The following is a 14,995-nucleotide window of genomic DNA, read 5'->3' on the forward strand; positions in this document are numbered from 1 at the left end:
AGGTGCCTCATGCAGACATCTCCAAGCATCCAAAAATAGCTGTCTTTGTTCATTTTTCAAAGCAGACCTTTGGTTACCATGGTTTTAGTTGGGATCCTTTCTCCTTTAGAGCCTCTCAAAGCCATCAATGCCCAGGGTGGATTGTAGGGAATTTGAGCAGCACTGAGCACTGCTGTCTCCAGAGCAGGGAAACCTGGAATGCTTTGGGTTGGAAGGGAGCTTAAAGATCATCCAATCCTATGCCATGGGCAACCTTCCCTAGAGCAGCTTGCTGCGAGGCCAGTCCTGGAAAAAGGATTTGGGAATGGTTTGGGTTGGAAGAGAGCTTAAAGATCATCCAATTCTCATGTCATGGGCATGGGCAACCTTCCCTAGAGCAGCTTGCTGCGAGGCCAGTCCTGGAAAAAGGATTTGGGAATGGTTTGGGTTGGAAGAGAGCTTAAAGATCATCCAATTCTCATGTCATGGGCATGGGCAACCTTCCCTAGAGCAGCTTGCTGCGAGGCCAGTCCTGGAAAAAGGATTTGGGAATGGTTTGGGTTGGAAGAGAGCTTAAAGATCATCCAATTCTCATGTCATGGGCATGGGCAACCTTCCCTAGAGCAGCTTGCTGCGAGGCCAGTCCTGGAAAAAGGATTTGGGAATGGTTTGGGTTGGAAGAGAGCTTAAAGATCATCCAATTCTCATGTCATGGGCATGGGCAACCTTCCCTAGAGCAGCTTGCTGCGAGGCCAGTCCTGGAAAAAGGATTTGGGAATGGTTTGGGTTGGAAGAGAGCTTAAAGATCATCCAATTCTCATGTCATGGGCATGGGCAACCTTCCCTAGAGCAGCTTGCTGCGAGGCCAGTCCTGGAAAAAGGATTTGGGAATGGTTTGGGTTGGAAGAGAGCTTAAAGATCATCCAATTCTCATGTCATGGGCATGGGCAACCTTCCCTAGAGCAGCTTGCTGCGAGGCCAGTCCTGGAAAAAGGATTTGGGAATGGTTTGGGTTGGAAGAGAGCTTAAAGATCATCCAATTCTCATGTCATGGGCATGGGCAACCTTCCCTAGAGCAGCTTGCTGCGAGGCCAGTCCTGGAAAAAGGATTTGGGAATGGTTTGGGTTGGAAGGCAGCTTAAAGATCATCCAATCCTATGCCATGGGCAACCTTCCCTAGAGCAGCTTGCTGCAAGGCCAGCCCAGCCTGGACAAATCCTGTTCTGCTGATCTGCCAGCAATGAGCACCCCTGTTTTCCCCTCTCTCTCCCCCAGTTGTTTTACATGGCAACAACCTCCTGGTGTTTGGGGGCACCGGGATCCCCTTTGGAGAGAGCAACGGCAACGACGTCCACGTGTGCAACGTCAAGTACAAGAGATGGGCTCTGCTCAGCTGCCGCGGCAAGAAACCCAACCGCATCTACGGCCAGGTACGGGGCCCAGGGAGCCCTGGGGGAGCGCTCAGAGCGCCCCAATCCCCTCTCTGTGCCTCAGCAGAGCTGCTCCCGCTGTGGAAAAGCACGAGGGAAAGCAGGTGTCCTTCAGAAAGAAATGAAGCAGCCTTGGTTCTTGGAGATTTCAAATGAAAGGAGGTTTTCTCTTAGTTAGAAGGGCAGAATTTGTTCATTCAATGGCTGGTGCAGCTGAATGAGAAAAGTGTGATTTCAGGAGGGGTTTGTAGTCAAAAACCTTCAAAACCCAAAACTCTAAATAAAATAAAAAAGTGATTTAAGGAATGGTTCATAGTCAAAAACCTTCAAAATCCAAAGTTCTAAATGAAGATGAAGAAGTTATTTAAGGAGTGGTTGGTAGTGAAAACCCTTAAAACACAAAACTCTAAATAAAAATAAAAAAGTGATTTAAGGAGTGGGTCATAATGAAAACCTTCAAAACCCAAAGTTCTAAATGAAAATATAAAAAATGATTTAAGGAGTGGTTGGTAGTCAAAAACCTTCAAAACCCAAAACTGTCAATGAAAATGAGAAAGGGATTTCAGGACTGATTTGTAGTCCAAACCCTTAAAACATAAAACTGTAAATGCAAGTTCCTAGGGTTCCTTTATATTAGAATTACACCTTTTAAGACTTTCCATTGGGTGGATGAACAAGGTGGACAAGGAAATGAATTGACACTCACCACAGGGCTGACTCTTTTAAGACTTCCCATAAAGTAAATGAACAAGGTGGACAAGGAAATGAATTGACACTCACCACAGGGCTGACTCTTTTTCCTGGTGCACATCTGCTTTGGAGGAGCAGGAATTCCCTCTCCTCCAGCCCCAGGTGCCCCAAATCCTTTCTGGTTTCTCTGCCAGGCCATGGCCATCATCAATGGGTGTCTCTACGTGTTTGGAGGAACAACTGGCTACATTTACAGCACTGACCTCCACAAGCTGGACCTCAACACCCGCGAATGGATCCAGCTGAAGCCAAACAATATGTCCTGTGACATGCCAGAGGAGAGGTGAGCACCTGGGCAGCCTCAGGGAGCTTTTGTGGGAGGCAGGGAATGGGAAGCTTTGGGATACCTTGCTCTGGTTGCCATTTCCAGCCCTCCTTTGCCTGGGAGTTGTTGTGGCATTGGCAGGAAGGATTTTGGTCGCTCTCATCCGTGGTTTGGTGTCCAGCTGAGAACAGGGAATTGGGAATGGAAGAATCCCAGAGTGGTTTGGGTTCATAGAAATCTTAAAATAAATCTAAAAATAAATCTTAAAATAAATCTAAAATAAAGTGTCCTCCTGCCACGGGCTGGGACACTTTTCACTATCCCAGGTTGCTCCAAGCCCTGTCCAGCCTGGCCTTGGACACTTCCCTTAGAAGGGGCTGGAATATTGCTGGCTGTCCTGGTACTCACTAATCCTTGCACTTCATTATTTAATAATTGCTCTGCAATCAGAAAATGCCTTTCAGACTTCTGGGGTGCTGCTTGGAGGGCTCAGGAACACTCCCACATCTCCGGCATGCTCCCAGCCTGAGGGACTGATGCAGCAGAGCCAGCCTTGGGAGTTTCTGCTCAAATCCCTGGAATTTGATGGTGATTGCCAAAAGGTTTTTTGTTGTTGCTAATTGTGCTGCTCTGCACCTTCAGGTACAGACATGAAATTGCTCATGATGGTCAAAGGATTTATATCCTGGGAGGTGGAACTTCCTGGACAGCTTATTCCTTGGATAAGGTGAGGCATTTGGAACCCTGCACAGGAGATTTTCCACACTGAGGAATTACCAGCACAGCCTCGCCATCTGGCTTTGCCTGGAGAGCCTGGTAAAAAAAAAAAGAAAAATAAAAAAAAAAAGATAATTGGGAGCAGATTGTTCTCCTATTTCTGTAAAACCTGGATTTGCCACACAGTGTCCTGGTGATGAATCTGTGGTCACTTTAAATAGTGCTCTGCTTCCAAAAAAGTGGAGTCTGCAGCACTTTGTGTGACATTTTATCTCTCCATTGTCCCATTTTTCTCCCTGTGTGCAGCAGGAGAAAAGGTATTTCTAAATCCTTCTGAGAGCTCGAGGGTGTGGATTTTAATTGGTCCAGCTCTTTTCAAAAGCAATATTCTTTTCTTTTTTTCAGCTGTAGGGCTGAAATAGCAAAGCTGGGATGGAGCTTGAAAGGTGATTTTAGACCTGCTTAGTCACTGGCTGGGATCAGCTATTTTTGGGTTTCCACTTAATGAAAAAAGGGATTTATTTCTAGTGGGTCAGGGCCTGGAAGGTCTCATGGCTCCTGTTCTTCCCCCAGATCCACGCCTACAACCTGGAAACCAACACCTGGGAGGAGATCACCACAAAGCCTCACGAGAAAGTCGGTGAGTTTGGGATTTCCCTTCTTTCCCTGGAAGCCAGAGTGGCCAAGGTGCTTGAGGGTGCAGTTTTCTTGTTCAATATGTGGCTTTATCTGGATTTGAGATCCTGCTTGTGCTGCAGCACTGAGGATGAACCCATCCAGGGGAGCTTGGCAGTCTGGCTTCCCTCTCTCCCTGCCTGGGAAAGGTGGCAGTGCCTGGATCTGCTCCCAGAGGATCCAAACCACCCCTGCTCCCTTTGAGGCCCTGGGCTTTCCCTAGAGTCTCACAGCTGCTTTTCACCAAGCCAGATTTGAGACTCTGGGGAACAAAATTCCAGCATTTTCTTCCTTCCCTGGAGAGGAATTAGGACTCAAACCTGACCCAGCTGCTTAAAATTGCACTTTTTATACCTGGGATAGCAGGAAAGTAAAACCTCTTAGAAATGAAACTCCATGATTCATGTTGAGACAAAATCACCACTTGCACAAGCACTTTAAAACAATTATTGCTGATACATATTTTTAAATTTATTCTCCCCAGGCTTCCCAGCAGCCAGAAGATGCCACAGCTGTGTGCAGATAAAAAATGGTAAGATTTACCTCTGGAAAATTGGTGTATCTTGTACAACCAAACAGGGGGGAGTTGGAGACAACTGCAGGGACCACGTGGCTTTTCTGGAAGAGGATTTTTTCCTCACTGACAGGCTTTAAGCTGCCCACTTGGCACCATTCCTTCTTCTGCACTGAAAAAACAGTTACAATCTTCTTCCCTCTTTTCCAAACCCTTCAGGTCAGTGGCTGAATGCTCTCTGCTGAGGGGTGGAGGGAAATGCTGCATTGTATTTCCTGGGAGTGTTGATTGTGCCAATAAAAGTGAGGCAGGAGCTGGGAGATGCTTCCAGGATTTGGCAACCCCTGAGCTGAGAACTTGGGCAAAGCTGGGAGCAAGGCAGGACTGGGAGCTGGGGCTGCTCCCTGGGGGTTTAAAATCCCTGGAATCTGATCAAGCCCAGGTGTCCTGGCTGTGAGAAGAGGGAATGCTCTCCTGCCTGCGGTGGCATTTAGCCCTGAGGCTGCCATGGTGGGCTGGGGTCATGGGCAGGCTGGGAAGGGGGACATGAGGCAGAAATCCACCCTGACCCCCAGTGTGGGCAGCAGGGCATGGGGGATTCTGCCCTTCTCAGTGAGACCCCACGTGCAGAGCTGCCCCAGCCCTGGGACCAACAGCAGCAGCACCTGGAGCTGCTGCAGAGAGCCCAGAGGAACCCATGGAGCTGCTCCAGGGCTGGAGCCAGCCTGGGAGAGCTGGGAATGTTCCCCTGGAGCAGGGAAGGCTCCAGGGAGAGCTTCCAGCACATTGCAGGGCCTGCAGGGGCTCCAGGAGAGCTGCAGAGGGACTGGGGCCAAGGCCTGCAGGGACAGCACCGAGGGAAGGGCTCACACCGGCAGAGGGCAGGCATGGATGGCATCTTGGCAATGGGCTGGGCGGGGATTGCCAGAGCAGCTGGGGCTGCCCCTGCATCCCTGGCAGTGCCCAAGGCCAGGCTGGAGCAGCCTGGGATGGTGGGAGGGGTCCCTGCCCAATTCAGGGTGGAACTGGAGGGGCTCTGAGGTCCCTTCCCACCCAAGCCAGTCTGGGAATCTTTAGGTGCCGCTGCTTTGTGGTGGGCCTGATTTGGGAGATCTGGGAGCCTTTGTTGAGGTGGAGCAGTTTCTGATCCCAAACCTGTGTGGGGAGGGGGATCCCTGAGCTCTCCCCCAGCCTGTCCCTGGTTCCTGGCAGGGCTGGGCCTGGCAGCTCCCCACGTCCCCTCTCTTGCAGATGTGTTCGTGTGTGGGGGCTACAACGGAGAGGTGATTCTGGGAGATGTTTGGAAGCTGAACCTCCAAACTTTCCAGTGGGTCAAGCTCCCAGCTGCCATGCCAGAGCCTGTGTACTTCCACTGTGCTGCTGTCACCCCAGTAAGTGACTCCTTTTGTTCCTCCAAGCACTCTTACCTTGCTGTGGGCTGCAGATAGAGCTGATGTGCCCAGGGAAGTGACCTCCACTGGATGCAGCAGCTTTTTCTTCTTCTTGCTGCTCTTTGGAGAGTGGAGCCACACTGTGGATTTTGCTTTCTCAAAGAAATGATGCAGAATTTGAGCTTCTAAAGTCTGTGTGGGAACAGCAGTTCCTGCTTGTAAAAGGAAAAAAAAAAACACAAATACTCCCTGAGTAAAGTGATTTTGTGCTAGTGAGAGCAGCCTGAGGTGAACGATTGGATGAGGCTGTTTCCAACCCTTTGGAAGCCACTAAGGAATGTTGGTATTGCCAGAGCTTTTGGCCTTAAGTAGAAATCTGGAGACCTGGGATTGATAATTACCAGGCAGCAAGAAGTGCCTTTGGCTGTGCCTTCACCTCCTTCAGCTCCTCAGGGCAGAGATCACATTCCTTGGTGTCACTGGATTTGGGGAATGTTACAAATGCAGCTTTTCCTGGGAAGTCTGATAAAGGTGTTTCCCAGGCAGCTCAGTGACTGCCTGGACAGCTGGGATGCCCTTTCTTTGCCAGCCTGTGGAATAAAATACCCACTCAGCAGCTGAGTTTTCCCATCTCTGTGTTCCTGTCATCCCTGGAGCAGGGTTGTGCTGAGCCAAGGGAATGCAGGATGTCTGTGTGAGGTGGGTGGAGTTTAAAAATACATTCTTTTTAGCTGGAACACGAGTAGGGCTCTGTACTACTTTATTAACAGTTTGCCACACTCCTAAAATGGATTTCTTGGGATAGAAATCACCCAAACCTCAGAGCAAAGCACTCAGAGGTGGTGGATGAGTGGTTTAGGATGAGACATGGCCCCTCCAGCAGTGATTCCTCCCTTGACTCAGAGGATCCCAGAGTGGCTGAGGCAGTGCCAGCTCTGCTGAAGGGTGGGAGGTGGGAATAAAGGCCAGCCCTGCTTTTCCTGGCTCTCTAACTCCTGTCCCCCTTTCCCCACCCAGGCTGGCTGCATGTACGTCCACGGAGGGGTGGTCAACATCCACGAAAACAAACGGACTGGCTCCCTGTTCAAAATGTGGCTGGTGGTGCCCAGCCTGCTGGAACTGTGCTGGGAGAAGCTGCTGGAATGTTTCCCTCACCTAGCAACTCTGTCCAGATCCCAGCTTTTGCACCTTGGACTGACGCAGGGACTCGTTGAGCGACTAAAATGAGCAATCTCCCACTTCTGTCCAAGACTCACCACGTTGAAGAATTCCCCCTCCCACCCCCTATTTATGGATTCCATGGATGGTCTTGCTAAGAACATGGAGGAACCTGCTCAAGGCCTTACTCAGCAAATACATCAATGCCTTCCCAGACACGGTTACTTTTAGTCATTGGAAAAAAAGAAAGTCCCCTTTTTATTTATGGAGCTCTTAAGTTACACCATTAATCCAAAAGTATTTTCTGAGACTAAGCAGCCAACCAGCAACCTGTCATCAGCACGTGCTTGCAATTAACTGGGGAGGTTAATGAATGTCTGAGCCCGTGCTCAACGTGGCACCTTCACCTTGGTACTTCCACCATCGCATCCAACGAGGGACCTTTGATGCAGAACAGGCACCAAGCTGCTCTTTAGCTGTGGCTGCCCCATCCCTGGCAGCCAGCTGAGCTCCCTGTCCAAAGCCAGCCCTTTTCTCCAGCCCTGCATGTTCCCTGGGCATGTTCCCACCACGTTCCCACCGCGAGCCTCCGGAGACGGCTGGAACGTCGCCCGGGCAGGTGAGCCCAGCTTGGCCCCCGCAGCTCCCCCGGTGCAGTGGCTGTGTCCTCCCCTTGTCACATTGAAAGGTTTGCTTGGAAGACTGGGAAAAAGTTGCCACTTAAGGGGACTACTGTGTAGTTTACTGGGGGTGAGGAGGGAAAAGGTTTTCCTGAGGCTTTTTTAACCTTTTCGGCTCGCTTTGCACCCACAACGAGCTACGGCAAAAACTCACCCTGTGGATTTCAGAGCTCTTTGAACCTGCTCAGCCAAGCCATGGTTCTCAGCGTCTCCCAGCTTTTGGTTTTCCTTCCTCCCACACATCCCAAAAATTGGCCTTTTTCTTCTTGTTTCACGTTCCTCTGAGGGTGGGAGATGGGATTTAAAGTCAGTTTGGGGAGTGGCTTTGTGGATCACTCAGCCCAGGAAATACAGCATCCCAGAAAGGGGAGAGGGAGCAACTGTCCCTCCTTCTGGGGACAGGGATTGTCTGTGCACAGGAAGGGGTGGCTCTGGTCCTCTTGTGCTCTCTACACTGCATTTGTTTAAGTGGCCACTGAACTCTGAACAGCTCCAGGCATGAGGTTTGTGCAAAATCCTTTTCAGTTGGAGCCCATTTTTAAGTGCCTTTTGTTTTTAAAATCAGCTTTTCCCAATGCTTTCCTCTTCATCAAAGGCAGAGGTTACACTCTGAGGTTTTAGTTTCTTTTTAAGAAATTGCATTTATGTTTAAATAAACCATAGCATTGTCTTCATGTTGTTAATCCAAAGGTGCTGCCTGCTGGAGTCACTGCCCCCCACATAGGGAACTCACCCCTTGTCCCAAAATTAAGCTTCCCCTGGTCTTGACAATAGATTTTCCTCTTTCTCCAGCTTCAGTTGCTGCTTTTTTCCCCCCTCAAGGCTCAGAAAAAGTCTGGACCTCACAGCTGAGGCTTTCTCAGGTGCTTGGACCACAGGAACTGGTGGGAGCTGCTTGGAGCTCTGCTGTCTCCATCTCCTGCATTGCACCTTCACAGGAATTGTGCATTTCAATCCCTCCTCTGCCTCCCTGGCTGCTGAATCCAGACCCTGCTGGCAGCTGTGGGCTGGGGAAGGGTTCCCTGCTCTGCTGCCCTGCCTTGCAGTGACCTGCAGGACCATTTCTCCAGCTCCTCCTTCCATGCCAAACTGAGGCTGAATATCCACACTTCCATCTTTGCCTTGTGGGACCTTTGTCCTGGAGCAGCCTGGCCATCCCTGTGCTGGTTTTTCTCTCAGCTGCTTTAAAGAGCATCTGCCCTCATCCCCAAGGTGATCCTGGAGCCATCCAAGATCTCTGAGCAAGCACATTCCTTATGTTCTTAGGTTGTCCTTACTCTGGAAGTCTCTAGAGCTTTCTCTGAGGTTGTCACAAAGCCTCTGTCGATGATTTTGGAGCAGTCTTGGGACTCTGGAGAGGTCTCAGCTGGCTGGAAGCTGGTCCCAGTTTTCAAGGGATGACTGTGGAAACCACAGGGCTGCCAGTCCCACTTCAGTGCCTGGTAAAACCCTGGAAAAGATTGTTCTGGGAAACACTGAAAAACCTCAGGTGGACAGCACAGCCGTGGGTGACAGCCAGCACAGCCTCAGGAGAGGGAAGTCCTGCTTGGCCACCCTACAACCCACCTGGATGATCCTGGAAAACCAGGAGATGGAATCTGCAGACTTCAGCGAAGTGCATCCAGGACAGGCTGGGGAGCAGCTGTGGGAAGGGACCTGGGGGTCCTGGGTGATGGGACAGCAGTGCCCTGGAGCCAGCAGGGACACCTCTGCCCTGGGGACATCGGGGACAGCAGCAAGGGAGGGAATGTCCTGCTCTGCCCAGGCTCCCCAGGGAATGGCACATTTGGACAATGCTCTCAGGGCGGGGGGGGGATTGTTGGGGTGTCCTGGGCAGGGCCAGGAGCTGGACTTGATCCCTGTGGATCCCTCCACCCCCAGCAGCTGGGAAAGCATCACCAAGAAAACCACAAAGCTCCAAGGAGTTCACTTTTGCTGATAAAAGCCATACAAGCATCACCCACTGATGGATTCCAGGGGTCTTGCCCATTCCATAACCTCCACAGATCTTTGGAGGCTGCTGTTCCTGAAAAAATGACCTGGTTTAAGCACTGAGCTCAGAGCTCCTGCTGAGGGGGCTTTAATTGCTGCTGGGCTACTGCCTGTGGGTAAAAGCTTTAATTAAAACATTCCCTAAAGGAGAGGGGGAGGATTCAGCACCTTCAGCAACTGATGGAGAGGGGTAGGAGCACCCACAGCGCTGCCCGGGATGGGGACAGGATGCAAGGGACAGGGAAAGCCAGCTCAGAACAGAATTCCTGAGCAGGTTCTCCTACAGCTCCTGCTCTCCCATCCCTTTTCCATATCCTGCCACTCACCTGGCAGTGCTCCCAAATGTCCCAGGCTAAGGACAGCAGGACTGGCCCTGCTGCTGCCTCCCTAGGAAAACAAAAGGCTTAATAAAGCAGCTTCATGAATCACTAATGACTGCTGCCTTCCCTGCAGAGGAGGGCAGTCCCAGGCCGCCTCCTGCCTCACTCAGGGCTGTCCATCCTGTCAGAGTCCAACACTGCTGTGACAGCACTCCCTGCTTTTTGTGCTGAAGGAACAGGAGAGGGAAGAGGCACCAGAGCCTCCTTGCCTGTGTTAATGATCTGTCAGTGCTTTGCTTTGGGATTGTTTTTGTTTTAAAGATAATAAATATATCCAAGCCACAACTTTGTCCTCTCACGTCATCCACCAGCATTTCCCTGCATGGAGGGAGATGTCCCCAGCCTGTCACACCCTATGGACAACACCAGGAGCATCCCTGAACCTTCTCAGGACTCTGGGACAGCCCTCAAAGTCAGGAGGACCAAAGACAGTCAGAGAAGACAGGCTGGATGAGCTGGAGCTCTGGGAGGGTCATGGAGAAAGCTGGAGCCCACAGCCACCCTGCTGGCTCTGTCCCTGGGGTGAGGTGACAGAGCTCTGACAGGGAATGGTGGCCACACAGGGGCCCAGGCTGGTGCCTGAGGCTCATTTAAGGAGAAACAAGTTTGTTTCTGATTTGTACAAAAGTGCTTTAATGACAAAACAGCTGAAAATACCTTTGGATGCATTTCTGGTGCCATCAAACATCCCGTGTGCGATTCCCAGGCCCCTGCCAGGCCTGGGAGGGTGAGGGGCTTGTCAGGCACCTCCTCCCAGTGCAGCACATCCCAGGGAGGGCTCTGTCCTCGAGACACACAGAAATCCCTTCCAGACCCTCCTCTAAGGACAGTTTTCCTTCCAGCCACTCGAGTGTGGGCTGGAGATGCCCGTGTGACGTGCTCTGCCTTTGAGGCTCCTCACTTTGGGAGCCATCCCATTGCCACCACCCTTCCATCCCTGAAGGCCCACGGGGGAGCCCAGCAGCAGCAGGAGCTTCGGGAAACGGCGCCTGCAGACCGGAGCCAGCCCGGCCAGGTCCCTGAGACATGGAAAAGGTCCTGATGGGTGCTGATCCCAACGAGGGGGTTGGAGACAGGAGAATCCAAACCTCAGCAGCCGCTGGGCGACGGGGCGAAGAAATACACGGCCAGCAGGATGAAGTAAACCATCACCAGCACCGTGCCTGGGGCAGACAGACAGGGGTGGAGGGAGTTACTCCCTGGAGCAAGGAGGGACACGGGTTTAGACCTGGAGTGGTCTGGATTAGCCCCCTGTAGAGGACTTCCATGGCTCTCTACACAATGTCCATTAAAGGGAGTTTAAAAGCGTTTAATGGGGGAAATGGGAGTGATGCCCCTTGGAGCCGCTGCAGGGGAACAGCTCCAAGATGGTCAACCAAGACCCCAGGATTGCTCAGGTCACCACACGCCAAGAGCCCCAAAAAGCAGATGATGCCAGGGCTGGAGCCAGGAGCCCCCCATCCCACATCCCAGGGAATACAGGCATGCTCCAAGCCCCACAGCAGCCCTGGGGGAGGTGCTCACCTTGGAAATAGTCACATTTGCCATCCATGAAGATGTAGTTCATGAGCACCACGCTGAACATGCTGGCGTAGACGTGGAGGTCGCTGAAGACGAGCGTGAAGTTGGTCGGCTGCGAGGAGGAGGATTGGGGTTTATGGCCAACCAGGACAAGCCCACACTGACTCTGTCTGGGGACGTGTGTGTCACCCCCTAAACCCCCTCTGCCACACGTCCCCAGGGTGGGGACAACACCAGGAGACATCTGACCCCACTTGCCCTGCACTGAGCAGAGGGGACACTGGCCAGGGCAGCTGTGTCCTTTCCATGTCCCATGGACACTGTGTCCCCAGCCCTGCTGCAGGAGGTCCCCAAGGGCTGTCCTGGGGTTACTCACGTAGAAGATGGTGAAGAGCACCAGGATGGGGATCTGGAGCATGCAGACCTGCACCGCAATGCAGTTCCCGATCTCGATGCTGGGGAGGAAGGACAACTTAGGAGCTGTGTCTGGGTGAGAAAATGCCAAACCACAGAGCCCATCCCACTTCTGACACCACTTTTTGGGCGACTCATCTCCTTGAGGACAAGCTGACACGGACTCTGACCCACCAGTGGCTGGGCAGCTCATCATGGCACCAAGGCAATGGGATTGGGACAGGGCACAGGAACCACCCCAAAACTCATCCTTGGAGCCATCTCACCTCAAGCTCAGATTGTTCTGCAGGGCAAACTGGATGCCATTGACAATCTCTGGCAGCTCGGGCACCATTGCCAGCACAGTGACACCGATGAAGTACTGCAGGGGAGAGGTGACATCAGCCTGGGCCTGACCACATCCAGGCCCTGGCCAACTGTGCAGAGCATCTCAGCACCTTTCCCCCACTCCTTCTGGAGCTCCAGCTGCAGCCAGGGCAGGTCCCCATCCCTGGAGGGCACATGTTGGTCCTCGGGGACAGCCAGAGGCAGCTCACCTGTGAGATGGTGGAGTTGGTGAGGATGGGGCTGATGTGCTCCGTGGCCAGGTCAGCACAGGCCGACATGCAGAGGGTGGAGAGCAGGAGGATGACCAGGGCCCGCCAGCGGGACCAGTGCACCACGGCACTGTGGTGGTGGCCAGGCACTGGGGAGAGAGCAGAGGCGTGTGGGACACTGCAGAGCAGTGACAAGAGCCAGCCCTGCAGCCAGGACGTTTGGGGACACTCACTGTGACAGTCGCTGATGTGGATGTCGTAGATGTGCGTGTGGGTTTTGAGGGTGAAGAAGAGCCCGATGAGGTAGGCAGCAGGGAGCAGGATGGACACCGTGTACACCAGGGGTCTGTGGGACACAGGTGACACTGTCAATGCCACCAGGGTCCAGCATGGACACCCAGGGGACTTCCCCTGGGGATGAGGAAATGGGGCACTGGATCATTGGGGTGGAGAGGGGCCCTGGGAGGGATGCGGGAACATGGCCAAACCCAGGGGGTGCCACCCCAGTGTGGGGACAGCCCTGTCCCCACTGCATGGACACTCACTGGACGTGGCTGTAGTAGAGGGTGCCGTTGTTGTCCATCTGCAGAGAGAGCACCTGTCAACAGGGATACAGGGGACAAGGGACAGCCACCACCCAGCACAAGAGCCGGGGGGCTCAGAGCATCCCTGACCCCAAATCCCCCCTGCTGGGGTCCAGGTCCCCACTCACCAGGTCAAAGTGACAGTTGTGGCAGAGGTAGTGGCCCAGCGGGTTCTGGGTGACGTTGTGGCACTCGCCACAGACCAGCTTCCCGTACACCTTGGAGAAGAGCGTTGGGGCAAAGACGCCTGCAGGGACAGCACATGGAGCAGGCACCCACCCTGGTGGGACCCCCAGCCCTGGGGACAGCCCTGTCCCCAACTCACCTCCCACGGAGAGGAAGAGCAGGGCCGAGCTGACGCCCGCAGAGCGGCTGTTGAACCGCTGCTCCTGGTGCCGGATGCCCCCGATCACCATGCACAGACCCTTGGGGACGGGAAAACCCCCCAGAGAAAATCCCCATCAGTGCTTTGCTCACAGCACCCTCCCAGCTCCCAGTGCCACCCGTCTCACCGGCACAAAGAGGACACAGCCCACCAGTGTCCCCGTCAGCGCTGACTTGACCACCTCGGCGTAGCAGCGGTTGCCCTCGCGCGAGCCCTTGATGAGGGCGGTGATGTAGAAGGTGAGCTCGGTGATGGAGCCGAACGTGGCGTTCACCACCGCCCCCACCGCGAAATTGCTCTGGGCCGAGATGCTGCAAAAGGGAGCAAAAGGGCTGCACAGCTGGGCTGGAGTGTCCCCACTTGGCCACCAAGTGTCCCCCGTCGCCTCTCACCTGGCGATGGCCATGCCGATGTAGTAGGAGAGGGGCATGATGGAGAGCAGGGCCAGCGTGAACTTGACAGCAGAGCCCGTCAGGTGGTTGGGGCTGTCCACGTAGCCCAGCACCAGCGTCACCAGCACCAGGGGCAGCAGGTCTGGGACAGCCAGTCAAGGACACAGCAGAGGGGGTGGATTTGGGGTCACCCCCACCCGTCCCACTGCAGCTGCCAGAAGGATACTGACGGCAAAGACGTTGATGCCATCCACGGCGTATTTGTAGTAGTAGGGGTTGGCAGCGCGGTAGCAGCAGAGAATCACCTCTCCCTCCAGAGGCACCTCTGTCTGGGGAGGGACAGGAGGGTCACCCCCAGCCCCAAATCCCCCCAGAGCAGGTGTGGGACCCTGGCCCTGCCCAGAGCCACTCACCATCCTCAGGGGCCGGATGAGCACGCGCTCCGGGGGCAGCAGCAGCACGCGGGAGGTGGCGCGGGCGCTCAGCTTGGCCACGGGGATGAGGACGATGAGGAGCCAGGCGGTGACACACACGAGCCCGTGGGCCAGAGCCAGCACTGGGTATCCCAGGCACAGCCACACCGCAGTGCTGGCGTGGTGCTGTGAACAGGGGGGCACCTTCAGGGACTGCCCCCCAAACCACCGAGCCAGGGGAGGGAAGGGGCCGGTGGGCACCTTGCCCACCGCACTGGGGGCTCCAGGGGTGATGGCCCTGGGGTCAGCATGGGGCTCACCCAGTATCCAGTGCCCAGCCAGCACCGCGGGCGCCACCGGAGCGCTGTGGGACCCCCGAGCAGGGCTGAGCTCTCCCCCACGCCGGCCTCACATGCCTGATGGGATTTGGGCACCTGGGGAGAGGGGGATGTCAGGGTGTGCATAGGGCACCCCAAGACCCCCCAGGGGTTCCCAAAGCACCCTTACCTCCACTTTCTGGATCACTTTGCCAAAGGGCCAGAGGAAATACCCGGCCAGGTCCCAGCAGAGCCTCCCTGTGGGGACACAGCCATCAGTGTCCCTTCCACCTACAGGGACATTCTGTGGAGAAGGGACCCAGGAGACCCCAAACCCCACTGGTGCCGTTCTGAGCTCATCCAGCCCTCACGTGGGGGTCCCAAATTTGGAACTCACCATAAGGAGCCCCCATGATGGTGATGAACATCACAGCAGCCACGAGGACGTAGAGGAGCGAGAGCCACCAGCCAAAGAGCAGCAGGGAAAGGAACTTCCCACACG

General features: G+C 54.1%; 2 protein-coding genes across 2 annotated transcripts in view; one reads left to right on the forward strand and one right to left on the reverse strand.

Moving 5' to 3' along the window:
• KLHDC10 (kelch domain containing 10) overlaps positions 1-8,248 on the forward strand; it is a 10,883-nt gene extending 2,635 nt beyond the window's left edge. The window contains exons 3-9 of the mRNA XM_014309445.2: positions 1,255-1,409; positions 2,294-2,442; positions 3,067-3,151; positions 3,715-3,781; positions 4,301-4,348; positions 5,582-5,721; positions 6,739-8,248. Coding sequence (XP_014164920.1) covers positions 1,255-1,409; positions 2,294-2,442; positions 3,067-3,151; positions 3,715-3,781; positions 4,301-4,348; positions 5,582-5,721; positions 6,739-6,948 — 854 coding nt within the window. The 3' untranslated portion in view covers positions 6,949-8,248. The remainder of the gene's footprint in view (positions 1-1,254; positions 1,410-2,293; positions 2,443-3,066; positions 3,152-3,714; positions 3,782-4,300; positions 4,349-5,581; positions 5,722-6,738) is intronic.
• A 2,288-nt stretch (positions 8,249-10,536) lies between these two features.
• The window catches only part of LOC102032399 (putative cation exchanger C521.04c), a gene marked incomplete at its 5' end in the record, with an annotated part of 6,813 nt that continues 2,354 nt past the window's right edge, over positions 10,537-14,995 (reverse strand). Inside the window, 13 exons of the mRNA XM_031061895.1 lie at positions 10,537-11,094; positions 11,456-11,564; positions 11,829-11,907; positions 12,133-12,227; positions 12,403-12,551; positions 12,636-12,748; positions 12,948-12,985; positions 13,115-13,233; positions 13,312-13,411; positions 13,499-13,682; positions 13,764-13,905; positions 13,990-14,092; positions 14,177-14,362. Of these exons, the coding sequence (XP_030917755.1) occupies positions 11,021-11,094; positions 11,456-11,564; positions 11,829-11,907; positions 12,133-12,227; positions 12,403-12,551; positions 12,636-12,748; positions 12,948-12,985; positions 13,115-13,233; positions 13,312-13,411; positions 13,499-13,682; positions 13,764-13,905; positions 13,990-14,092; positions 14,177-14,362 (1,491 nt within the window). The remainder of the gene's footprint in view (positions 11,095-11,455; positions 11,565-11,828; positions 11,908-12,132; positions 12,228-12,402; positions 12,552-12,635; positions 12,749-12,947; positions 12,986-13,114; positions 13,234-13,311; positions 13,412-13,498; positions 13,683-13,763; positions 13,906-13,989; positions 14,093-14,176; positions 14,363-14,995) is intronic.

This window comes from Geospiza fortis, unplaced genomic scaffold (assembly GCF_000277835.1).
Source record: "Geospiza fortis unplaced genomic scaffold, GeoFor_1.0 scaffold61, whole genome shotgun sequence".
NCBI lineage: Eukaryota > Metazoa > Chordata > Aves > Passeriformes > Thraupidae > Geospiza > Geospiza fortis.